This window comes from Aethalodelphis obliquidens, unplaced genomic scaffold (genome assembly GCF_003676395.1).
Source record: "Aethalodelphis obliquidens isolate GAN/ISIS:26980383/991018 unplaced genomic scaffold, ASM367639v1 scaffold2, whole genome shotgun sequence".
In the NCBI taxonomy this organism is placed as follows: Eukaryota; Metazoa; Chordata; class Mammalia; order Artiodactyla; family Delphinidae; genus Aethalodelphis; species Aethalodelphis obliquidens.
This window is the reverse complement of record NW_020837946.1, coordinates 64,721,022-64,746,086: the sequence shown is the minus strand read 5'-3', so window position 1 is coordinate 64,746,086 and position 25,065 is coordinate 64,721,022. Positions and strand designations below refer to the sequence as shown.

The following is a 25,065-nucleotide window of genomic DNA, read 5'->3' as shown; positions in this document are numbered from 1 at the left end:
GTGAATTTGAACAGGCAGTCTTTTCTCTTATGACCAGGACAATGAGGGCATTTGATTGCAGGGCTTCTATTAAAACCTCTAATGCTAAAAGCCTGTGTTTCAAAGCCTGTTATTTAGCCACTATGCACTATTATTGCCTTACTGATTTTTAAAATATTGAAACAATTTTGAAATTGTTTTCAAATAGCCTCTGGCCCTCCCCGAGACTCTCAGACCTTCCCAATCTGAAGTCAGTGCTTCTAGGACCCTGCTTCAATACTAGGGTCATGGCCTTCAGATATTATTTGTTAAATATTTTGAATATCACTTCTTTATGTTATAGTCTACTTTACACTTAGTCAGAAAATGACTCTAATAAAAACATGGCATTAGCAAAAAAGGAATTCCTAAGATTTCAATATGTCATATTTCTCTAAGAATCTATGCCAGCCACTGTAATTGCTCTATATTCTCAAGTCTTTGATATTCTATAATATTTGTTTTCCAGACGTTAAAATGTTTTTTCGTTTATATTCAATTAAAATCTATTGATTTTGGCTCTGTGCAAAATGTGTGGGAGATCACAAATGAATCAAAACATTAAGATTTTTCCATGTACTAAAGGGAGAGAGATTTTCTACAAAGTGCTAGGAGAATACATGATTAATTCTGACTGTAGGTGATAGATGGGTTAGAGGTGAGATGTTTGGGAGAATTAAGACCATTTCTAGTAAGGTCCATCTGGAGAATGTTTGCTTGGATAGAAGATAATTTATGGAACCTATTAGAATTTTTTTTCAAATTTTTAAAGGCTTTTTTCATGTGGAGGAAGGATTAGACTTGTTCTGTATGGCGCCAAGGCTTAGAATATGCTCAATGTGGGGAAAGTTACAAGGATATTTGGGGTTAATGCAAGAAATAATTTTTAAAATCAAAGTTAATGCAAGTGCCCTGTTCTGAACTTTCACAGCACCACAACCAGAGCCCTTTCAACAATTAAGTCAGAGATTAATTCATTGGAATCCCTCATCATACTATGAAATCCTGGGCAAAGACAGCATGGGATTTAATCCAATATCTGGTGACTTTTTCCAGTACATACTGGATATCAGTTAGTGTGTGTCAAGTGAATTAATAATCTTTTTAAAAGTGAGATTTTTAAAAAATAATGTTCTAGCCGAGTGTGGAGTGCCCATTCACAGGTGTATTGTGAGAGAAATCCAGACATCAAATAATTATTTCGATTGGATGAATTAGCACAGCCCAGCAGAAATGTCTTGTTGAAATAAAATTCCCTAAAAGGTCCTCGGTTACATATTCTGTGGACTAGATTCTGGACTTTAGCAACCAGGTAGGTTTACACAGATTGGATGTGTATAATGACACCTGGAAGTCTTTAATTCAAGTCCTAATAAAGACACCAGTGCCTAGTTGAAGATGAGTAAATTGATATTCAAGAATAATTACTCCCTCTGGATTTATTGTACAATCAAATATAAATACTACAGTGGTCAGTGCACTAATGGTTCACTTACTGATCATATCACTCTTTAGAGTAAGTCTAGCTGCTACAAATTTGTTAGAGTTGGTATATAAGATGAAAATTAATTTCAAGCCCTAGTCTAAGGAAACACTCTTTTATTGGTCTGCTGCATGCTAAGTCATACAATGTTTATCTGTCTCCTACTTTTATAAACTTAAATTGTCTAGGCTGGGATACAATGTACTGAAATCAGTTCTCTTAACACTATTTCCAAATAATAATAATCTGCCAATATGATTCCTCAAAATTTACTTTAAAATTAATATTTATCAAAATTCACTTTAAAATGAATAATTTTCTTTTACCAAATGGTTTGATATTTTAATACATATTCAGATATCTGACTTCCTGCTTAGGAACTACTAATGTTTCACAAAAATAAGACTCTTTCTGTGGTTTGATCACACTCTTTTCATTTTGTTAGATGTCCCGAGTCTTCAGAGATGAGAGGGATGCATTAAACTCTTCTTGTGGAAAGAAATCCTTGTGGTCATACATAGCAATGGATCCCTCACTGGGCACATCTGGTTTCATGCCATTAATCTACTCTACTCTCCTGGGCCTCCAAACCCCAAAAGCTCAGAGAATGATCCCACTGCAACATTACATGGACTTTGTGATTCTCTATACCCTTTCTAGCTGCAAATCTTTAACTTGACATTCATAATTTAACAAAGGCATGAATAAAGTCAAGAGGAGAGGCATGATGGTTGCAAAAGTCATGATGACTTTTTAAAAAGAAGCAGCGAAATGATGATGATTTCTTCTTGGTTTTACTCTTACTAATACCTTTCAAATTTTTTATGAGAAAATTATCAGAATCATCCCTGTCACAATTTGGTCTTGGACTTGATCATCTTTATATCTAACCAGTTACCTTACTTGTCCAATATTCCAAGTGAGTATCATTTCCAGATATATTTCGCACAGTCATTAATAGGAGCTCTTAATAAAGTGGCACCCAAACTGTATTTTTCTCGATATTACGTGGATCTGCTGCTACATTGTGACCAAAGTCAGGATATATTTTATCTGTCAAGTTCTCTGTGTCTACTGTTCTTGTCACTTCTGTCATAGATGGAAATTACGTTGATTTGACAGGATTTATTTTTCACAATGCCAAGCAGATTTTACCCAGCAACCCATGATTTCTAGGTGCTTGCAAATTGATTTTTTGATGATACCTTTCAGTAAGTTTCCAACTAAGTAGTGATGCTGACAGGCCTATAATCTTTAGGGTTGTCTTTATTTTTTTTAATCTTCGCAGAGTGAGAAAAAGAAACACACTAAGATAAGTACTGCATTTATTCTCCCAGGATAGTTGAATCCCCAAGTACTTTTTTAAAATTTATTTTATTTATTTATTTTTGGCTGTGTTGGGTCTTCGTTGCTGCGTGTGGGCTTTCTCTAGTTGCGGCAAGCGGGGGCTACTCTTTGTTGCGGTGCACAGACTTCTCATTGTGGTGGCTTCTCCTGTTGCAGAGCACAGGCTCCAGGCACACGGGCCTCAGTAGTTGCATCACTCGGGCTCAGTAGCTGTGGCACGCGGGCTCTAGAGCTCAGGCTCAGTAGTTGTGGCGCACAGGCTTAGTTGCTCCGCTGCATGTGGGATCTTCCCAGACCAGGTATTGAACCCATGTCCCCTGCATTGGCAGGCGGATTCTTAACCACTGTGCCACCAGGGAAGCCCCCCACGTACTTTTTAAATTAAAAGATTTTAGGTTAATTGTTCTTTATTTACTTTGGCAAACTCCTGGAAAAAACGGTTATAAGTCAACAGAACTTGCAGTTCAGAATGTAACCAGTGTCCAAAATTAGTCTTACAAGGAACCTTTATGTCACACCCAAATATCATATTATAGCTGTTCTATATTTTCAAGCTTTCAAATAAGACTTATGAAACTTATAATTTGAGGATTGGCTAAACTCTGCAACTAATGATATGATTTATAGTCCTTTTTATGTAAGAAAATTCATTAAACATGTAAGATTTAAGATATTACACTAAAATGTATTTCTGCCACTGGATTCATTTATCCAAAAAAACAGGTAATATTGTCCTGAATAATATATCACTCTAACAATTAAATATGAAAACCTCCAGACTGGACCAACATCTATTAGAAAGACCAAATAAAAATCAGATGTTAATTAGACTTTGTGATTATAGTCTCTGAGGAGAAAGGCTTTTAATAAACTCAATTGAAATAATATATAGTTTAAAATATGTAAAATAAAATCAAATTATCTTAAAATTGTGCTGGTCCATAGTTCGTAGAAGATAACTGATATTTTAAGGCACTTTTTGGGTGCCAACCACTACACTTAAATACTGCTAATAAAAGCCAACATCCACTGAACACTTACTCCATAATAGGAACTATATTAAGTTCTTAAAAAAATTATTTCACTTACTGTATTCATCTTGCAAGAGTTCTGTTGGGAAATATTATTATCATCCCAGTTTTTACGTGAGGAAACTAATACTTAGATATGTAAATAATGCATTTAACGTCATTTAAATACTGGTGGTTGAGCAGGAATTTGAAACCAGCTGTTCTGAATGTGGACTTCATGTGCCTGACTGCTTCATAACATTGTCAAATGTCCCAAACCCTCACAAGTGACTTTGAGTTAGATATTATGTTCATTTTTACACACATGGAACTCAAGACTCAGTGATGGTTAACACATAGTTTAGTCATATAGCTCAAAAGTGCCACCTGGATTCAAATTCACACTCCGTATCTCTAGAGATCTGCAGGAAAAAAAATAATAATAGGTAACCTGATAGTTCCCATTAATTGATCTGGAACAGATTAACCTATTAGTTGCAAAATAATGAACAGAATCTGGTTCTGATGGGGCACACAGCAGATTCTTCTAGAACTCAATGTGTCTACATGTGGGTGTACCTAGGAAGTCAGGACTATTTGGAGTGATCCAGCAGGTCCCTAGGCGGCCAAGAGGGAACATCGCATAGGGATCGGAACATCTAGAAAAAAGGAAGATTTTTCTAAGATCGTTCATAAATTTTCTACCCAAATTTGCTTCTCTTTAAGTACTTATGACAGGACACTATTTTCTCTCTATATATATTTCTTTTCAATAACACATAAAATTAGCATAATATCATAGCATCATGGATGTATTTGGGCTAGAACGTGGTGACAGACACTGCTTCTAGACTACCCAATTATTCATTTTTCTTATTAAGAGAACCACAGTTTTATTTGGGGTGGCAATGTATCCAAGAAAAATACTTGGTCTCCCAGGCTCCCTTGCAGATGGAGCTGGCTAAGGGGCACAATTCTGGCTACTGATAGCCAGGGGATTCTGGGGAGGAAACTAACAAAAAGAAGCCTCACTCACCAAGAGAAGAGCATTTGACCCTTCTGCGTTCTTTCTTCTTAGAACATGGATGCAATTTTTAGGATATGGCAGCTTTCTTATAAACTTGAAGATAAAAGCCACCTGCTAAGAATGATGAAGAAAGATTGATGGCATAACCTATCCTGGACTACTTCTGAATCCATTTGTGCAGGAGTCCCCAACCTCGGAGCCTCAAACCGGTACCGATTAGGGACCGGGCCACACAGCAGGAGGTGAGTGGTGCGCATGCGAGCAAAGCTTCATCTGCCGCTCCCCGTCGCCCCCCATCACTCACATTACCACCTGAACCACCCCCTGCAACGCCCCGCGGCGTTGCATTGTCTTCCATGAAACCAGTCCCTGGTGCCAAAAAGTTTGGGGACCGCTGTGATTTGTGTATGAAACTAACATGATATGGTTTTCTGTTTAAGCCACTGTGTCAGGAATTTCTATAATTTGTAGTCACATGAAATATTAATGGATTCCTAAAAGTTAAGAAATGCAGTGATTCCTAAACATTATTTTAGTCATAGTACAATTTCTTTAAATTACTTCATATATATATACTTCTTAAGCGCAAAACAGTTAAAAGCATTATTTCTAAGTTGAGGGAGGGGTGTTAAATATGGGCTTCCATTTTAAGCACCCCTGACTGTCCTGTTTTGGGGAAAAAAAATAAATGAGACGCAAATTAAAATAAGTGGGTTGAATTGCCGTCAGAAAGAGTGGAATGCTCATCGGCCAGAGGCTGAAGACCACCACACTCTTAACATATCAAGATTTCAGCCTTTCTCTTATGGGTGAAGACAGCCTTGTGACCCTCTTGGGAGGAAAGGCCTACGGAAACCCATGTAGGACAGATGAACACTCAGGATACTGGGTACAAAGGGGAAAGTTTACCTTACAGTTCTAAGTTTGCAAACTTCCAAAGGGCTGAAAGAGGTTCTAATAAGATATATTTGAAAGAGGTCTTTGTGTTTGTCCAGCAAAACATTAAGGGTTCATTCATTTGCGAAGACTCCTTTTTTCTTTAACTACTGACATGCAGCGCTGTCTTATTATGGAGAGGCTAATCTCTTCAGCATTGTCCTTTATACAGGTCTCACAGGCACCTCCGCAGGACACTCAGGTCCCTACAGAACATGATTGTAAATTATTGATATTGTCTCTGCATTACTAAGTCACGGCAAATCTTATTAGAGGGGGTGTCCTGCCACAGATTAAACCTGTTTTTCTCACTGGCTAGAGAAGTAGCCAGGTTCATCACAGTGTAGGTGAAGGGCTTATTAAGAGCAACCTCCCTTAGCAAGTAAGAACCTTGGGAATGTCTAAGGGCTGTGTGTATAGAAACTGGAATTCAAGGTGCGTAGTCATATTTATGTTTTGAAGATATTTTTTAAAAAAGAAAAACTGGTACTCCTCTAGATATAGCAAGTCTCAAGGGGAAAGGAAAACGGTGTTTCTAAATTCCTGGGATAATTTTGCTGAAACCAGTCTTTACCCAACACCTACAGGCTGGGTTTCGCTGTGGGAAGTGGCTGTGTGTGTGAACATAGTTGTTCTGAGGGCCCTGTTCAAATGAGAGTTATTCTTGGGAATGAACTTCCTCCAAAGCATCACTGTGAATGGACATGAGCGTGGACTGCATTTGGACCAGAGCAGAGGCTCTGTACCTGTCATGGAGTCTTTACCAAACCACTGTGGGCAGCTTGGTCCATAGGGACAAAGAAGATGCACTTTTCTGAGACAAGTGCATCTTTTCCCCAAAGACTAACTGCAGCCTCATCCTGAGCCCCTTCACGACTTCCATCAGGGATACTTGATTGTGACCCCTCATTATCTGAGTCAGCTCCCCAAAGTGGGATCTAGAGTGTTCAGACTCACGTCTCAGACTGAGGGTTTCCTGAAAATGTAAAGGTGGAGAATTTAGAAACTTTCTACTATCACCATGGCATTCAGGGAATGGACTGGATGTATTCTTTGAACCCCAAACCCCAGTTTATATAAGTGTAAAGAAACCAAGGCCCTGAGATGCCAAGAGTCTTGACTAAATATCTTTAGGTGCACATTTGCCTCTCTGGACAGCTGGCCCTCATCTCAGCATTTCTAGAAGTTTTCTAAGAGCATAATCAACCATCTAATCCCATTTTAATCCTTTGACGTAGACTGGCTTTATTGCTGAAAATAAAATCCATCCTGAAAAGATAATTTGTCTCCACTAAAAATTCAAAATTAAGTTTTATAAATTCAAAATTAATTGACAATCTTTGAGGAAAGTTTTAAATGTGTTTTGATTTGTTTTAGTGTAGTACTCAAAAGAAATGTCTCTACTGAATGCCATTTCTCATACCACATGAAGAGGTTTTTCTGACACTGAAATACTTTCAAAGTTCCACATATTTCCTTTAAGACGTGATCTATACAACTCTCTCAGGTCAGGGAGAGCATTACAAGTCCCATTTTATTTCTAAGACACTAAAGCTCAAGACCATGTGGTGGCTGAATGGAAAACGTAGGTCAGCAGTCCCCATGCACTTAGTCCCAGATCTGTATTCTTTGCTGCTACACTGCAAGCATGCCCACATTATCACATCCATTCTTATTACATAGTTCAGTCTCCATCACATTCACTTACTGAATAAGAAGATGATTTTGGGTGCCTCCCTGGTGGTGCAGTGGTTGAGAGTCCGCCTGCCGATTCAGGGGACACGGGTTTGTGCCCCAGTCCGGGAAGATCCCACATGCCGCGGAGCGGCTGGGCCCGTGAGCCATGGCCGCTGAGCCTGCGCGTCCGGAGCCTGTGCTCCGCAACGGGAGAGGCCACAACACTGAGAGGCCCGTGTACCGCTTAAAAAAAAAAAAAAAAAAAAGAAGATGATTTTGATTTTCTTTTTGTTATTGTTGTCCGTCATTGCCTAAGGGGGAAAAAAAACCCTTAGACATACATTTGCCTCTTTAATGACAGAATTTAAGCAACATCTACCTTCATGTCTCAGATGGGCTGATCTTTGCATTATATGATGAATTACCAAGTTTCCATTTTCCCTTGATTAGCATGTGTTTGGGGGGTCGGGGGTGTACAGAGGGTAGAAGCAACAGGGATTGAGCGCCCTTGCCTTTAACACCACATACGAAAATTCTCTTCACCAAGAAGGCTATTTAATTTATTTTATCAAATTTGGTCATTTATTTACCAGTGTACTTTCTACACTTTCTGATTACTATTTGCATGATTTTTAATGACAAGTTTTTCTGGATATTTTATTGTAGCTATAAATATATATGTAAAATTTACCATTTTAACCATTTTTAAATGTACAGTTCAGTGACATTAAGTGCATTCACACCATTGTGCAACCATCACCAACATCCATCTCCAGAAAATTTTCATCATCCCAAACTGTACCCATTAAACAATAACTCTTTATTCATTCTCTTCTCCTCTCAGCCCTCATAACCGCTATTCAATATTCTTTCTCTATGAATTTGACTATTCTAGTTACCTCATATAAATTGTACAATATTTGTTCTTTTGTGACTGATTTCTTTCACTTAGTATAATGTCTTCAAGTTTCATCCATGTGACAGCATATATTGATACCAGAATTTCCTTCCTTTTAAAGGCTGAATAATATTCCATTGTATGTTTATGCTACGTTTTGCTTATCCATTCACCTGTTGATGGATACCTGGTTTATTTCTACCTTTTGGCTATTGTGAATATGCTGCTGTTAACAAAAATCTGCTTGAGTTCCTGCTTTTAATTCTTTTCAGTATGTACTCTGATGTGGAATTGTTGGATCACATGGTAAATGTGCATTTAATTTTGGGGGGAACCACCATACTGTCTTCCAGAGCAGCTGCACCATTTTATGTGCCCTCCAGCAATGTACAAGGGTTCCAATTCTTCCATACTTTCACTAACACTTACTATTTTCTATTTTTATATGTTGTTTTATAAATGCTTTATAACCATTTAGCATAGTACCTTTCCTATAGTAGGCTTCCACAAGCATTTATTGCATTAATGAATGATGTTGTATCTTCTTCAGTTCATTGATATTTCTGTCCACGTAGCAAAGTATTTCTTAAATCCGGCGTCTATGGGCATCAGAATCACTTGTGGTGCTTTGTAAGAAGGCAGATTCCCAAGACCACATTCCAGGCGTATTGAATCTGGAACTCCCTAATTGGGGCTTTAGGAATCTGCAGTGTCAACAGCATCTCAGATGATGCTGGTGCACAATAAAGGTAAGAAGCAGTGCATTTGACCAGACTGTAAACCCTAGAACGGGACTGATCCTTTCTAACCCTTTGGCAGCTTCCCACAATAAACTCTAAAACTCTATTTTTCTATTAGCAACATTGATACATATGTATTTTAAACCTTACTAGAGCAAGTTTTGTATGGTTGTTTTTCTACAGATGTATTCTGTATGTGAGAGTGGTAGAAGCCCGCCTATGTGACAGATCATGAGCTTTGTGCTAAATAACAGGTATTGTCTGGTATCCAGCCTGCTTGGGATAATCCATGAAACATTTAGTGAATATCTTCTTTTATTAAATACTAATTATCTACATCCTGCAGTTTCCTGGGATGCTGTGAGATCGGTCCTTTGAGGATGGGTTTTTGTTCTATAGAATTTGGAAACAAAAGCTGCTTCAATCAGCCTTTACCTGGCAAACCTTGTAAGCTGAGTACCCAACACAAGCAGGGGTTATGGTCGAAAGTGCACTTCTCTCTTCCATGACTTACTAAATAATGTAGCTCCCAGAGCTAGCAATGAGAGATTTGGTGTCTTGTAACCGCTATCTAGCGACGTATGTCCATCATGCTTGATGTTCATTAGTTAGATGAGATCAGTGAGTTAAAGAACTGTTAAATTTGTGTTTTCCTTTAATGGATATGTAACTGTGGTAGCCGAGTCACAGGACAGGAACTTGACAGAAAAGGACATGGCGGTAAGATAAGCTTATTGCAAATATACAACTTCATAAATTCTTTTAATAACTTGTCTTAGCTAGGTGCTTTGCCAGTTCGCTTAATAAATGTGAATGAGGAGATGAAAGAAGAATAAACAAATGCATTATTCCTATCTTTCTTTTCACGTATCCGAATTATGCATGCATGCATCTTATTAGTGGCAAATTAAGTAATGTACTAATTTTAGGTACATTTTCAGAAGGAAAACTAATTGAAAATCTATTTTGATGAAGTTAGAAGAGCCAAAAAACAATTAATGGAATTGGCAACATCTAATATTAAAGCTTTAGTTAGATTTTTTTTAATATTCTTTGAAACTCTTAATTCATTTCTTTCAAATTCTTATCAGGTAGATGTTCAGCAACTATTTGCCAGAACTAATTAAAAGTTCCCTCCCCAAAATAGCTCAACTAATTTTTTTGACAAACATTTTTAGTCATTGCCTTTAGGACTTTTTTCTCTGAAAAAAAAAAAAAAAAGAGTATTGTCTGAGACTATTTTTCAGTCACAGCAAAAATATTGAATGATTGGTAACAGAAATATAACCAAAAGAGAAAAATAAATTACACAATATTAGTGTTATAAACCTAATACTAGGGATTCTTACCCTTTTGGGAAGGTGCTAGTTTAACATATTTCCCTAACCGTAACTTGCTTTCTATAGTTGCAAGACTGAGGATTTCCTTGGCAGAGAATCTGGCTCAGTGACGACAGAAATTTGGCAGGTTCTTGGAAACCTTTTGTTTTGTAGTTTGAAACTGCTGTTTGCTGACGCTGATATGCCTCACAATCTTCTTATGCTCTGTCCCCTGGTTGGGATCATTAGCTACTGTTTTTAAAGGAGGCTAGCATTATATTGTGAAATATTTTCCCCTTCCAGGCAGATAGCTGTAGTTAACCAAAGACAAGACACCCACAAAGAAAAGTTCTATCGCACAATATATTTTTATTCTACTCTGGTATCTTTTTTATTCTTAAATTGGTAGAGCCTTCATTTTGATTAACAGAAAGTTTCCTAACTTTGTCTGGTATAAAAATTGCTAAAATATATGTGAAAAATATTTTTATATTGTAGTCATATTTTAGGGCTTCAGGCGAAGCCCTAGATTCTACTCTGATTTCTGAAATGCAATGTTTAAGAGGATTGTAGGTGTTGGAAAAAAAGCAAATTGATTTATGACTGAAATTACTGTATGAAACAGCTTTTTCTTGCAGTTCAGACCCTCTGCAGCATGCTGTGTGTTCAGAACTTCAAAATAAACATTAAATAATTGGACAGAGTGAAATAGGGTTAAATAACCCCCTGAAGAATTCCATCTTCTTGCATCTGGCAAAAGGCTTTCTATCCAGGTCCCCACAGGAAATATGTTGAAGAGGCTTCCCAAGTTCCTAAAGCTGAGCTTGTATTCTTTTCCATAGTAACGTTTGGCTGGTTACTTGATGTAGAGTGCCATAATTTTTGATCAATGGAAATGACATCACCTGCAGTCAGGCTCAGGCATCATTACATAGAAGCAATATAAATATATATACATAACCACGAGAGGGAAAAGGGAGGGATCACATACTGATTCTGGGGAGGCTTTGGTAGTACTGTAATTTAAAACAGAGATGACTGCAGTAAACTGACTCTTGGGTTTAAATTACATTCAATGGCTATTCTCTGCTTAGTGAAAACTGAGAATATTGGAATTTGATGCTATAAATATTAGAGTAATGTGTGGGAAATTTTAAAATATTTCAGAAAAATCTGTAATTGTTTCAAAAGGCTTTTTTTTCCCCATGGAAGGAGGTAGACAGTTTAAAGCTGCTAAAGACAATATTTTTTTTCTTTAAGTGTGGGAAAACCAATTTCCTCAAATCCCAATACACTAACACAATTATTTTTACTTTTGAAAATGCTTTCAGTTCTTGAACATATGCATGTATTTTGAATTAGTGAAATATATTCACTTTCATGTATTTATTTGCTTAATGTTATACTGTAAATTTATTTCAATATTTCGATGCTGTCTTCCTACTTACTAGTTCAGATGGCTACATAATTTCATTGTGTAACTTGACTATAATTTATTAAAACATTCCTCATGCTTTGAACTTTAGGGTTTTCTTTTATAATGACTATAAAAATGCTGCAAAGGACATTTGCATATAAAGAAGGTTCTTATATTAAATTTTTACTTTAGGATAAATTTTCCTTTTTGGACATATAGGTCAAAGTTATCAGCACTTTTGTCACCCGTGCCATATATCAGGCTGTTTAAAATTTTTCATTTGCTATCATTATATGATAATCATATATCTCTGGAAATGTATTCCAAATTGATAAATAACTCTACTTTTAACTTGAAACACTCTTAGAAGAAAATTATACCAAAGCATGTTTTTAAATACAAGAAATGAGAGTTATGATTTTCAAGAAATCTTAGTAAATCAACCATCTGAAACTATTTACAAAGCTTGTTTAAAATTTGACTTCAGGGAATTTCAGTGGAGCAGAAAAGCATTTGGTAATTTTTCTTCTCACCAAGAGTTACTCAGAGACTTAATTTTTCTTTGAGCAGATTGGTGTGCTTGACAGGCAAAAATCATTGCTGTTGTTCATGAAATATGCCACAGACCTTATATATTATATATTAATATAACTATATATTATTATTATAATTAGAAATAAGCTCAATATTACAATAACAGAGGCAGGAGATAATTCTTACAATTACAGAGATCACAAGGTATAAGAACACTTTTGTAAGAGTCCAGTTTTTAATGCATTGACAACTTAATTTTGGATACGGCTTTCCTTGCCTTGCTTAAAATTTCTCCCTCTACACACCTGATACTCTTTTACATGCGATAGCAGATCACCTAGCAGCAACAAGAACTCAAGACTTTGGAATCCTCATGTGAATGTTAGTTCATTTATACAGTATACTAAATCTTGGCAGATTTTATCTCTGCCAGTCCATGCAAACGATGGACTCTTTATTAGTGTTTCACAAGTATGGATTTCAGATCACCGTCCTTAAAAATCACCACAGATGCTTATGAAATAGTGAGCCACAACATCTTTGATAAGTCAGGAATGGCTCTCCAAGAGGGCCATGCCTTAAGTTGAGACCAGAAGCATAATTAGGAGGTACCAGAACATAAGAGGGAAGAGTACAGAGGCAGAAGGAACAGCATTTGCAAATGTCTCGTGGAAGGAGAGAAAATAAGGAATACATGAGACTGAAAGCATAGGGTGATGAAATCCCAGAGAGAGAGGATGATAGAGGAGAATCTTGGTTTAAAATCCATTAAATCACTAAAACCATCCCCTAAACAAGGAAAAATGCAGAGTCCATTTACTGAGGTTAGACCAAAACTTTTTATGTGTCATATGTGACAGTGCAAGGCAGCATACATTTCTATGGAAATGACAACATTGGATGTATTATGCCCTAATGTTTTTTTTCCCAACTCATCAGTTAATCCTGCTGCTGTGGATGTTTTTCAGTTTTACCCTACCTCAATCTGCCTAGCTAAAACCTTGGTCTTAATGACTCGACTCAGTGATGCCTAACTTAGGGATGACATTCACTTGACACATAAAACCAAAGTCCAAAATTCCTAAACTCAAGTTGTTCTTGAGCATTGCTCACCTGGGTGACTAGATTCTACAATACCCACAAACAGGCCTCTGGATATGTGAACACAAGTAAATCCGGTGTGAATCAAAGTTTGTCTCACTGAATGTGAAAGAAGAGGTCTCTGTAACCAATTGGCAACCTTTGCAGCATAGTCACAGGGAGATCACCTACATAGCTCCTGGGGATCTTCATTTCAACTCAGTTTTTTAAATTAAATTTTTATTTAATTTTAGCTACATTTTAATTCAGTGATTTTTGTTGTTATGAAACATACAGTTATCTTCCTCAGTTCATACGTACCCAAATTCTGGTTTATTAGGAAGTCTCTCAATTTAGACATAAATGTTGCAGCCTATCCTGTGGTCTTTAACAGATGCCCACTGTTTTTTAATAAAATAAAAATACAAAAAACTATTTGTTAAATATAATAATTATTAATACAAATACTCTTTAAAAACTTGTCAAAAATCATGACTGAGATGAATGATTAATTTCTACTACTACATATATACTGAGAAGGAATCTGAGGCTTACCTTCTATAGTTAGTGATTTTTGCCTTATGTCAACATTTTTCAAAATGGCTTTGATGAAAGACAACACTTGAGGCAACTACAGGCAATTTATGATAAAAGATCCTCTCGTTAAATAAGTTTTAAAAAATCCTAAATTACTTAGACTTCTTTTTGTCTCAAAGAGTTTTCAACAGCTTTTAATCTGGAAGTGCACATTGTAGTTCTCTTAGAACCGGATGAATATTAAGCTTCTTAAACTCATTTGTCTGGATAATCCTTGCTGTAATGGTTTCTGAAAAATGTCATGGAAGACTAGAGTTCAATGGGACACCCCAGTACACTTGGTCACAAGGGGAACAGTGGCATGTATCATCATGACAATACTGAAAACATGTGGCCTCATGACCTACTGTTGGAATTAGGTAGTAGACATCTCTTACTAAACAAGAGTATTATGGCAGTGTGGAATCAAGAAACAGAAACCACACAGCAGGTTAAACAGGAGAAGTTTAATATAAAGAATTAACAACTACAATGAAAGTGTAACCATAATATATAAGGAAACATTATATGATACCCTAGGGTTGAGGTAGGGTAAAGGGTTCAGGCACCCTTGGAGAAGGTGTGGTTCAGCCCCTGGAGGACAGAGAAGCTTCTGTTTTAGCTGCTCTGGAGTTTCTAGACAAGCAATAGGCCACCCTCCAGGGTGTAGCCTCAATGGGTGATTAATAGCTGGTAACAAGGAAATGCAGTGGGAATCAGAGTGTCTGTGTGGGTAAGAGGACTTCAGAGGACAAGGATTGTGTAGGGGCTGGCAGAGGGAAGAGCAGATTAGTGTTTATCTCCTGGGCCACAGTCAGTCTGCATGCAGGCTGCTCAAGGTCTCCTAGAATCAACAACTGCTCCCTCTGTGACCCTCCAAGCCACAGGCAGCTATGGGATTTGTTTCCCTGTTGAGAGGGCTGTGGAAAGATTTTTCCCAGGCCAAGGCTAAGATCATGAGGGGTGGCATTCCATTTCTGTGACTGGACAGGCTCCACTGGGTTTTCTCACATTCTCCTAACCCCTGACACTCCACCCATGCAGTACCTTGCTGTAAGCCCTTCCTCCTACGGTGTCCCTCCGGCACCCTCTACTGAGAAAGCTAAACATCGTAAAGGAGAAATGCTTAAAGAGATTTAGTCATTTGTGATGGAGCATATATTTAAGGGTACACTTGCAGGTGAACGGCAATAAATTGACAACTGACACAGCATGTCGCTTACCATTCATAATGGTGGCCTGTGTAGCAGAGTACCTTACCATCTGTCACTGCACAAGAGGAATGCTGGTACATCTATGTTTCTCACACTCCCCTCCAAGTGGAATAAAATCTGCAGGCGTGACTACCAAATCCCTGGTTTATTTGTTTGGTTTTAAACATTTTATTTTGAAATAATTCTAGGTTCATAGGAAGTTGCAAACATAGTACGGAGTGAACTCGTGCACCCTGTACCCAGTTTTTTCCAGTAGTTCCATCTTACATTACTATGGAATATTCTCAAAAACAGGAAGTTGGCATTGGCACAATGTGTATATATATTTTCACGCCATTTTATCACACGTGTAGATTGTTGTACTTTCATTGTAGTTGTTAATTCTTTATAACCAAAGCAATCAAGACACAGAACTTTTTCACCTCTACACAGATCTTGCTTCATAGTCAAACCCACCTGGCCCCCATATTCATAACCCCCGGCAACCATCTGTTCTGCATATCTATAATTTTGTCATTTCAAGAATGTTATATAAATACAATCATACAGTATGTGAACTTTCTGAGATTGGATTTTTTCACTCAGCATAATGCCCTTTCATATATATATATATATATATATATATATATATTCAGTTAATGATTGATTTTTATCTACTCTGTAATCGCTATCTTTTAATTAGTCTTTTTAGACCATTTACATTTATGTAATAATTGTTATCAGGCCTGCTGTTTTATTTTGTTTTATCTTTGTTCCCTCTGCTTTTTGTTTCTCCCTTTACTTCTTCATGCCTTCTGTGAGTTATTGGAATACCTCAGAATCCATTTTGACTTATCTATAGTGCATTTTAACTTATTTCATGTGTGGTGGATTTTTTTAAGTGCTTTCTCTAGGTGTCATGTTATACATATATAACTTATAACAGTTTATTGGCATCCACATTCTCCCAGCTTGAGTGAAGGTAGAAACTTTACGTCCTTTATCCCTTCACCATCCCTAGTGTATAATTATCTCAAATAAATCCTCTACATATACTGAGTACCATATCAGATGGTGTTATATTTATTGCATCTACCATCAACATAATTTAGAGAACTCAAGAGGAGAAAGTCTAATGTATTTATCCATGATTTTGCTCTTGACGTTGTTCTTTCTTCATTCCTATTGTTCCCAAATTTCTTCTTTTATAATTTCCTTTGTATTTCAAGAACTCCCTTAGTCATTCTTAGAGTAAATTTGGTGGTAATGAATTCTCGTAGTTTTTCTTTGTCTGAGAATGTTGTCATTTTGCCTTCATTTCTGAAGGTTAATTCTGGTAGAAATAGAATTTGGGGTTGGCAGTTATTTTCTATTAGCATTTGAAAAATATTGTGCCACTTCCTCCTAGACTCCATGGTCTCTGAGATAGATGAGATGAGATGAGATGAGATAGCCACTGTCATTCAAATTGCTTTTCCTCTATAGGTAAGGTGTCATATTTTTCTCACTGATTTCAACCTTTCCTTTTTTTTTCAAAATTTTGTTTTTCTGGAATTTGGTTTTGATGTGTCATAAAGATTATCTCAGCTTTTTTTTTTTTTTTTGTGGTACGCGGGCCTCTCACTGTTGTGGCCTTTTCCGTTGCGGAGCACAGGCTCCGGACGCGCAGGCTCAGCAGCCATGGCTCACGGGCCCAGCCGCTCCGCGGCATGTGGGATCTTCCCGGATCGGGGCACGAACCCGTGTCCCCTGCATCGGCAGGCAGACTCTCAACCACTGCGCCACCAGGGAAGCCCTCAGCTTTTTTATTATAGTTTCATATCTTTTGCTAAATTCAGGAAATTTTCACCCATGATTTCTTTGAATGTTCTTCAGCACCACCATCTTTGTCCTCTTCTTTTGGGACCCCAATGACATGAATGCTAGATCTTTTTTACGGTCTCACTCGTCTCTGATGTTCTATTTTTTTCACTGTATTTTCTTCGTGTTGTTTACATTGGTCAATTTCTAATCATTCTATATTCAAGTTCATTGATCCTTTTCTTTTGTCCTTTCCATTCTGCTGAGACTATCCAGTGAGGTTTTTTCTTTTCCTTTTTTTTTTTTGGTTGTTTATATCTCAATTCTAAAATTTCAATTGGTTCTTTTTTTCTTAATTTTCTATTTGCTAAGCCTTTTCCATTTAAACATTTTTAAAGAAGGTTGTAATTGTTCATTTAGCAATTTTATGATGACTGTTTTAAAAGTCAAATAATTCCAGATATCTGAGTCATCTCAATGTTGGTGTCAGTTGATTCTTTTTCTCCTTCACATTAGGTTTTCCTGGCTCTTGGTATGACCAGTGATTTTCAGTTGTATCTGGACACTTGGGCATTTATGTTATGAACTTTGGATCTTACCTAAATCTGTTTCACAAGATGAAGGGAGGAGTTGCCTCATTATTGCCAAGTGGGGTTGAAGTTCAGTTTTCCCAGTTAGCATCCTTTGACTCCCTGGAGAGGGGCAATCCACTACTGTTAGGTGGAGGTGGGATTTCACCTTGGCTGGCTGGGAAAGGGAGAGTTCCCCCTTTATTGCTCTCCATGTTGCCCCCACTGATACCACTGCTAAAAGAGAGGCCTCACCAACAGTGAATATTGGTGAAAGTTCTAGCTGACAACTCTGTGTCCTCTGATGCAGGCAGGGAAGGGGAGAAATGTCTCATTACCACTAGGTGGTGCAGAAATACATGATCCTTACATGGCTTCCACTGATATCTTAGAGAAAGGTCTTATTACCATCAAGTGGGTATGAAAATCCTGGCTCCCACTGAGTTTTCTCTGATACGATGGTTGTGATGGGAAGGGGAGGGGAGTCAGTGAGGGGCAAAGTCACTGGTGTTTGTGATAAATATATATTTGATCTTTGTCCCTGGTTCCTGGCACACAGCTCCTAAAACTCTTGGAACCTCTGGAGTGATGAGTGTGTTTTGTATGCTGATGAGATGACAGGTGGCTGGGGGCCCTTGATAGCTTCACAATGAGGGTTGCTAGCCAGAAACACCAAAGCATGATTAGAAGGTGGAAACTTTTAACCACCCTCCCTGACCTCCAAGGAGGAGAGAGGGGCTGGAGATTGAGTTAATCACCAGTGGCTAATGATTTAATCAGTCATGCCTATGTAATGAAACCTTTGTGAAAACTGTTTAAATGATGGGTTTGGAGAGCTTCTGGGTTGGTGAATACATCAAAGTGCTGGGAGGGTGGCACACCCCTTCCTCATACTTGCCCTATGCATCTTCTGCATTTGGCTGTTCATGAGTTGTATCCTTTAAAATAAACAGGTACATTGAAGTAATGTACCTTCCGGAGTTCTGTGAGCCATTCTAGAAAATTACCAAACCTGAGAAGGGGGATCATGGGAACCCCCGATTTGTAGTCAGTTGGTCAGAGGTACAGGTGGCAACCTGGAACTTGTAACTGGCCTCTGAAGTGGGGGCAGTCTTGTGGAACTGAGACCTTAACCTTTGGAATTTGTGCTAATGCCAGACAGTTAGTGTCAAAATTAAACTGAACTTTAGGACACCCAGTTGGAGTCCAGAGAGTTGGAGAATTTGTTGATGTGGGGAAAAAACCCACACATATTTTGGGTATATTTCATTATTTGCCTGACATATAGCAATTATTGTCTAACACCTTTGCTAACTTTCCCCTTTCCTACTTCTTAGCTAGAGAGAGCAGGCTATTCTTAGGGAATTTTGTTTGTTCCCATTGGAGTCTTTGGGTTAGTGTCTCTTCGAGCAACATGTTCTGGATATATAAGACTAAAAGAAAACCCAGGGAATTCACCACCATCTTGCTCCTCAAGTGCAAAAGTTCCTAGGCTGTCTGCCTTTGCTCTACCTTTCAGAGTCCTCGTTTCCTTTTACATATTAGTTCCAGTGTTTTTCGCTATATTTAGAAAGAGGAATTGAGAAAAATATGTCTATTCCATCTTTATCTAGAGCCAGAAGTTCCAAATCAGTTTTGAATGTTTGGATCGCCTTTTCTATATGAGAAAAATGGTTTTCCTCCTCCATTTGCCAATTTTTTTCCTCCCAACTTTCCATTCCTAACTATGCAAGGTTGGCTCAGAAACAATTCTTTCATTAAATCACTTCATGAGGTCACTATTACCAGCTGTGACAATGTTCCCACCATTGCTAATAAGATCTTGCTAATAAGATCTTTTCTGAAGTCCATTTACACATGAGACACAGGCAATTCCAGCATATGTTGATTAGATTCTCAACATATGCTGATCATTTTCCCAAACACATATTCAGGTCTTATTGGGTGCTACTGTTTTATTGAGACTTTCTATAATAAGAGACTAATCCAAATTTATTAATTAGCAATTTATTAAAGCCAAATTTCCCGGTCTGTTCAGTCTATGGATTTGTGGCTTAAAATATCCTCTTTCCTCCTGAAAGCTTTCCTATCTAGGAGGCTCCTGTTTAGCATAAATATTTGAGTGATTAAAATGAGTTAGCCAGAGATGGGGCTGGGAGTGGAATTAACAGCTATTGGGGGACTAATTCACACTAGACATTTTATGCATTATCTAATGTATTCCTCAAAATAAAGCCATAATGTATATAAATCCATTTTACCAATGAAGCTTTTGCAAGGTCACACAGTTAGTAAAACCCAACCTGGGACTGAACTCCTGCTCTAAGTATAGAGCTAGCCAGCAATCCATGAAGCATTAGTGGATAGAAAACATTTTTTTTTAAGTGAAGGATATTAGAGTAGAAAATATCACCAGACAGTTCACATAGTAAGGGAAAGTATTATTTAATGAAAACAAAAGTTTGTTTCATATATATATGTGTATAAATTTATTAATGTTGTATATGTGCTGAGTCCCAATGCATAAAATGTTTTTTATAATGTGGTTGGCAGTCAAAGAAGTCTGGAGCCATTGTATTAGGTGACCTTTTGAGATACTTTCACTTAACCTAAGTAAGGTTGTTTACCATACCCACTGTGCTAATACTTTTCCAGGAAAATGCATCATCCCTCAAGAGCGGAATTTATTTTTTGAAGCCCCAAATTTGCAGTGTAGAATCTCTGGGTTACAACAGAAAGTAGCTATTTCTATGATAAAAATTCATGCTAGTGTATAGCTCTTGATGCCTATGATTTTGGTATGTGTGTGTATGTGTTTGTTTCTGTTAAAAGTGCAATCTACCATTTGGGTTTTTTTTCTACTCACCACGAAACTCTATAACAAAGTTAAATTTTAATCACTTTCATAATGAGATATGAATTAAAGTAAAAAAGAGACATTACACTCCAGTGTTTAAAAGGGAAGATACCGGAGTCACAGAGATGTGTTTCAAATCCAGGCTCTGTCACACAGTACCCTGGGCAAATTACTTCTCAACTTCCTTACCTGGAAAATAGTGTTCATAGTAGCAACTAACTCCTTGTGAGAATGTTGGGATTAAAATGAGATATACATATAAATTATTATCAAAGTGTTTTTCTTATAGCAAAAACTTAGTAACTTTTAGCTATTAGTCCATTACTTTTAAAGTAATACATTTGCAGAAACCAAGAAAATCCTGAATGGTTACAGGAAGGAAACAAACCCCTTTCATTCCTGTTGGACTTGTTAAATTGCTCTTTTCTCAGAACATACTAAATGATGAGTGAATATTGCTCAAATTTTACTTTGTAAGTAATTATTGACTGATTTTACATAGAAAGAAGAGGGAAGAAAATCATGTTTTCCTAGTTTTGTCTCTTTAGAGTCAAATGTCCTCGGCTGTACAAATCAGTCCTCTCCATAATCTAATTCTAGGTTAACTGACATAGCTTCATAGGGTCAAGAGCCAGAAATTATATAGCAAAGCTGGATTTCTACACTGAAATACAAATTCCAAGAGCTGGCACTCCTAAACACAGTGTTTGGAAAATTACTCACATGCATATCTTTGATGAAAGGACTTTTGATATTGCAGGACAACCTGGCATCATCGATGTTTCCAATGCAGAAGGGCTCCCTGAACCTCCTGCGGCAGAAATGGGAATCCAGCGATTACCAGAAAAATGAGTGTAGTCCCAGGGGCAGTCGTTGCAGGCTCTTCCAGCCTCAAGAAAACAAATTGCTTGAACCTGAAGGAGAGGCAGCTTCAATGCCTGGACCTCCAGATGCCCCAAATCTGCCCCACAGTGTCGGAGAAGAGATGTTGAGCTCAGAGCCTGAAGAGAAGTTTCCTGAGGACAAGAGTGACAACTCTAGGGACTATGGCCGGCCAGAAGTGCTGAAAGAGGATTCCTTGAGTGGTCGGCGCAGGATCGAACGCTTCTCCATCGCCCTTGATGAGCTGAGGAGTGTGTTTGAAGCTCCTAGGAGTGGAAACAGACAAGCCGGACCAGCTGAGTATGGCCAGAAGGTAAGGAGCCGTTGATTCGGAGTCCAGATTTACAGTAGACAAGTAAGGCATCTTGCCTAGTCTGCCATTTATTTCTAAGCATGTAATTTTTTTTTCCCCCTCACTACTATTCTAGACAGATGTCCTGAAGCAACCATGTAATACAGTGTGAAATGTGGCATCCTCTGTTATTGACTTCCTCTATGGTCTGTTCCAATGGGGACCCGACCTCCTTTCACTCCTACAAAAACAGCTCTGATAGGCCCTTTTATACTGATGTTTCTTTATGTACGTGCCTTGTTTCCACAACTAAGTTGTAAGTTCCTTAGAGGCAAGGACAATTTCTTACCTGTCTTTGTACTTCAAACATCTAACAAATGGTGCTGCATTAAGCTAGAACTCCACGAGGATTTATCAGTAATAATGGTGAAATGGAACAAGTGAAGGCTCTGGAACCAACAGTGACCTAGATTTTAATCCTGAAACCTGCTATTTACTTCTCTAGCTGCATGACAGTTAACCTCGTGAATATAAATGTGTTAATCTGCTACTTCCCAGGGATCTTGTGAGAATTATCTATAAGATGTGTATACCCACTGAGCATACAGTCTGGAATATTTTGTGGTAGATGATGATTATGCCTCAGTGATTATGGTATATTATAATGTCACATATAAAATATGTCTATTAGCTAAATGGTACATTTAATCAAATGCAGGAAATAGGATTAGCAACATTATTAACGAAGACCACATTTATACTTCTATTGTCAATTAAAAGCTACTACTGTTTAAACTAAATCACTTGAAGTTTTTACACTCATTAGGGCCCCTACATAAGAGAGTATAGTTGAATTTCATAAAGAATTAATAAATGATCTCAGGTTTTCCATTGGGAAGCAAACTCCATGCTCTGTTCTTTTTCCTTTTTTAACCTAGTGACAGCTAACAGGGAGGCACAGTCCTATTTTTGTTAATGGATAATTAGCCTTCATTGAAGTCTTCACAGAAATAGAAAAATTTTCAAAATAAATTATTTTGCTAATAGTTGCTCCCATGTTTTGTACTGGGACATATACAGTAGTTATGATGAGACCATTCTTGTGTATCAAGTAACTCAACTTGGTTTAATGAGAATAAGGAATATGAAGTTATATTTATGAGGTTATGTTGAAACTAGATGATTTTTCAAAAAATACAACCGCTTACCAATCTCCAGTTTGAGGACTTTGTTTCCCTCCTTTTTATTCTACAGGTGCAATCCTCTTTGTTTATGGCTTTATGATATTTTTTAGTTGGATGTCTAGGGATTGGGGTACACTTAATGTAGATATTTACAATGTCATTTATTTTTGTCTTAATGAATTAAGAAAAGTAAAGCCACAGAAAAGAGTTTCCATTCACTCTGTTGACTTTAGTGTAACAATTTTGACATTTACTCAAGATAATTGACAAAAGAAATGGCCAAAGGTAGAAGTCGTCATCCTTATAAATTATGTAATATAACCCATCCTCATCCGGAGCAGTACAAAATAGTAAAAAAAAAAAAAAAGAAACATTAATAAGGGTTTCTGGTTGAAATATGAGATTCCTACTATTGGTATGCTATGTGATTTTTGGATCTGGTGCCTATAAAAATAATTATGGAAAGAAGTCAGATATGTGAAAACACTGGTTTACAAAAATGAAATTTGGTTAACATTTATTTATTTATTTATTTATTTATTTATTTATGGCTGTGTTGGGTCTTCGTTTCTGTGCGAGGGCTTTCTCTAGTTGCGGCGAGCAGGGGCCACTTTTCATCGCACTGCACAGGCCTCTCACTGTCGCGGCCTCTCTTGTTGCGGAGCACAAGCTCCAGACGCGCAGGCTCAGTAGTTGTGGCTCACGGGCCTAGTTGCTCGGTGGCATGTGGGATCTTCCGAGACCAGGGCTCGAACCCGTGTCCCCTGCATTGGCAGGCAGATTCTCAACCACTGCGCCACCAGGGAAGCCGGTTAACATATTTAATATGCTGTGTTCTGTGTATTCTAAGGTACTATGCCATAATATGGTATTGCCCTAAATGTATGAAACGTGGATTGTACATTTAGAAATTTCTCATCTGCAGAGACACACATGAATTTTAGAATAATTTTATATAAATGAATGTTAATGTTTGCAGAACTCTCTATATAAATTCCATATGACTTCTAGAAGAAGAAGGAAAAAAGGAAAAGAAAAATGAGAATCCAATGAGGAATTAACTTACTTTCCTCCAGTGAATCATTTTGTGATGTTACTAAGCATGTGAAAAGAGTCCTAGCTCCCCTTAATTTAAAATTATATATTTCATGCAAAAGCTTAGTAATTATATACAACTTAACCCTTTATTTCTATAGATATCTTTCTTCTTTCTCATATCAGTACTTTCTGTTATTATTATAAATTAATAACAGTTATTTGCATAAATTATCCAAAAATATTCTAGCTACTTTATAACACTGATGCTTATATTTATGGAAACTCTCTGTTGAGATACTGGTGATGTGGGGAAAGATATTCAATATTTATGATATTTAAAGCAAGGACAGGAAATAATTACAGATAAGAAAAGTTCTTGCAATTAGCAGATCATCTCATCAATAATAAATAAGAACTGCATTTAATGTTGCTGTAGAAGAAAACTTCAGCAAAAGGCACTTGTTAAGAAAAAGTTCATAAAATTATTGAAGTTCAGTCTAAGTTTACAGAATTTTTAAAGGCATGGAATCTTTTATATATATGTATATGTATTTACAGATATGCACACAAAGATATTTGTTTAAAGCATTTTCAGTGAACATAGGAAAAACATGTCTTTATTTATTAAAAAGTCTCCATTAACAGATAGTTTAGAAAAGTATTTTGTTAATTGGAAAAAGAAACTATAAGAGCCAATATTATTTTCTATAAGTAGGTAAGCTCATAAAAGAGAGATGATCTCAACCCCTAGAAGTATTCACTGTATTCCAGAGCTTTTGTTAAAACAATTTATCCTGATATAATTGCAATAGAAAATTAATGAGAAAATCTTAAAACAATTTGCCAGCTAACATTTTATAATTTCCAAAGTGAGACACAACCTATTGTTATCATTTCTAAAACACCTTGTAAAGGCAACTTTGAATGAACTTTTAAACTGAAGATTTTTATGCTCATGAGGCAGACTGTAATTCAAAGACATAAATTCACACAGACATTATCCCAAATAAATGGTATGGAACAGGATTTTAAAAGAGTTTTTAAGAATTTTACAAGAATCTAAGATTATAAATTTTGGAGGGAATGTCATATCCACTTGGAACACTAAGAAATATTAAACTCTTATTATATAAGGCAATGTATCCATTAGCATTTGCTGTGTAACAAGCCACCCCAAAATTAGCAGCT

General features: G+C 37.1%; 1 protein-coding gene across 2 annotated transcripts in view; it reads left to right on the top strand.

Annotated features, from left to right (window-relative positions):
* Positions 1-21,259: 21,259 nt before the first annotated feature.
* Positions 21,260-25,065, top strand: part of XIRP2 (xin actin binding repeat containing 2) — a 294,698-nt gene continuing 290,892 nt past the window's right edge. For both annotated transcript variants that reach the window (XM_027129230.1, XM_027129235.1), the window contains exon 1: positions 21,260-21,676. In XM_027129230.1, the coding sequence (XP_026985031.1) occupies positions 21,260-21,676 (417 nt within the window). The remainder of the gene's footprint in view (positions 21,677-25,065) is intronic.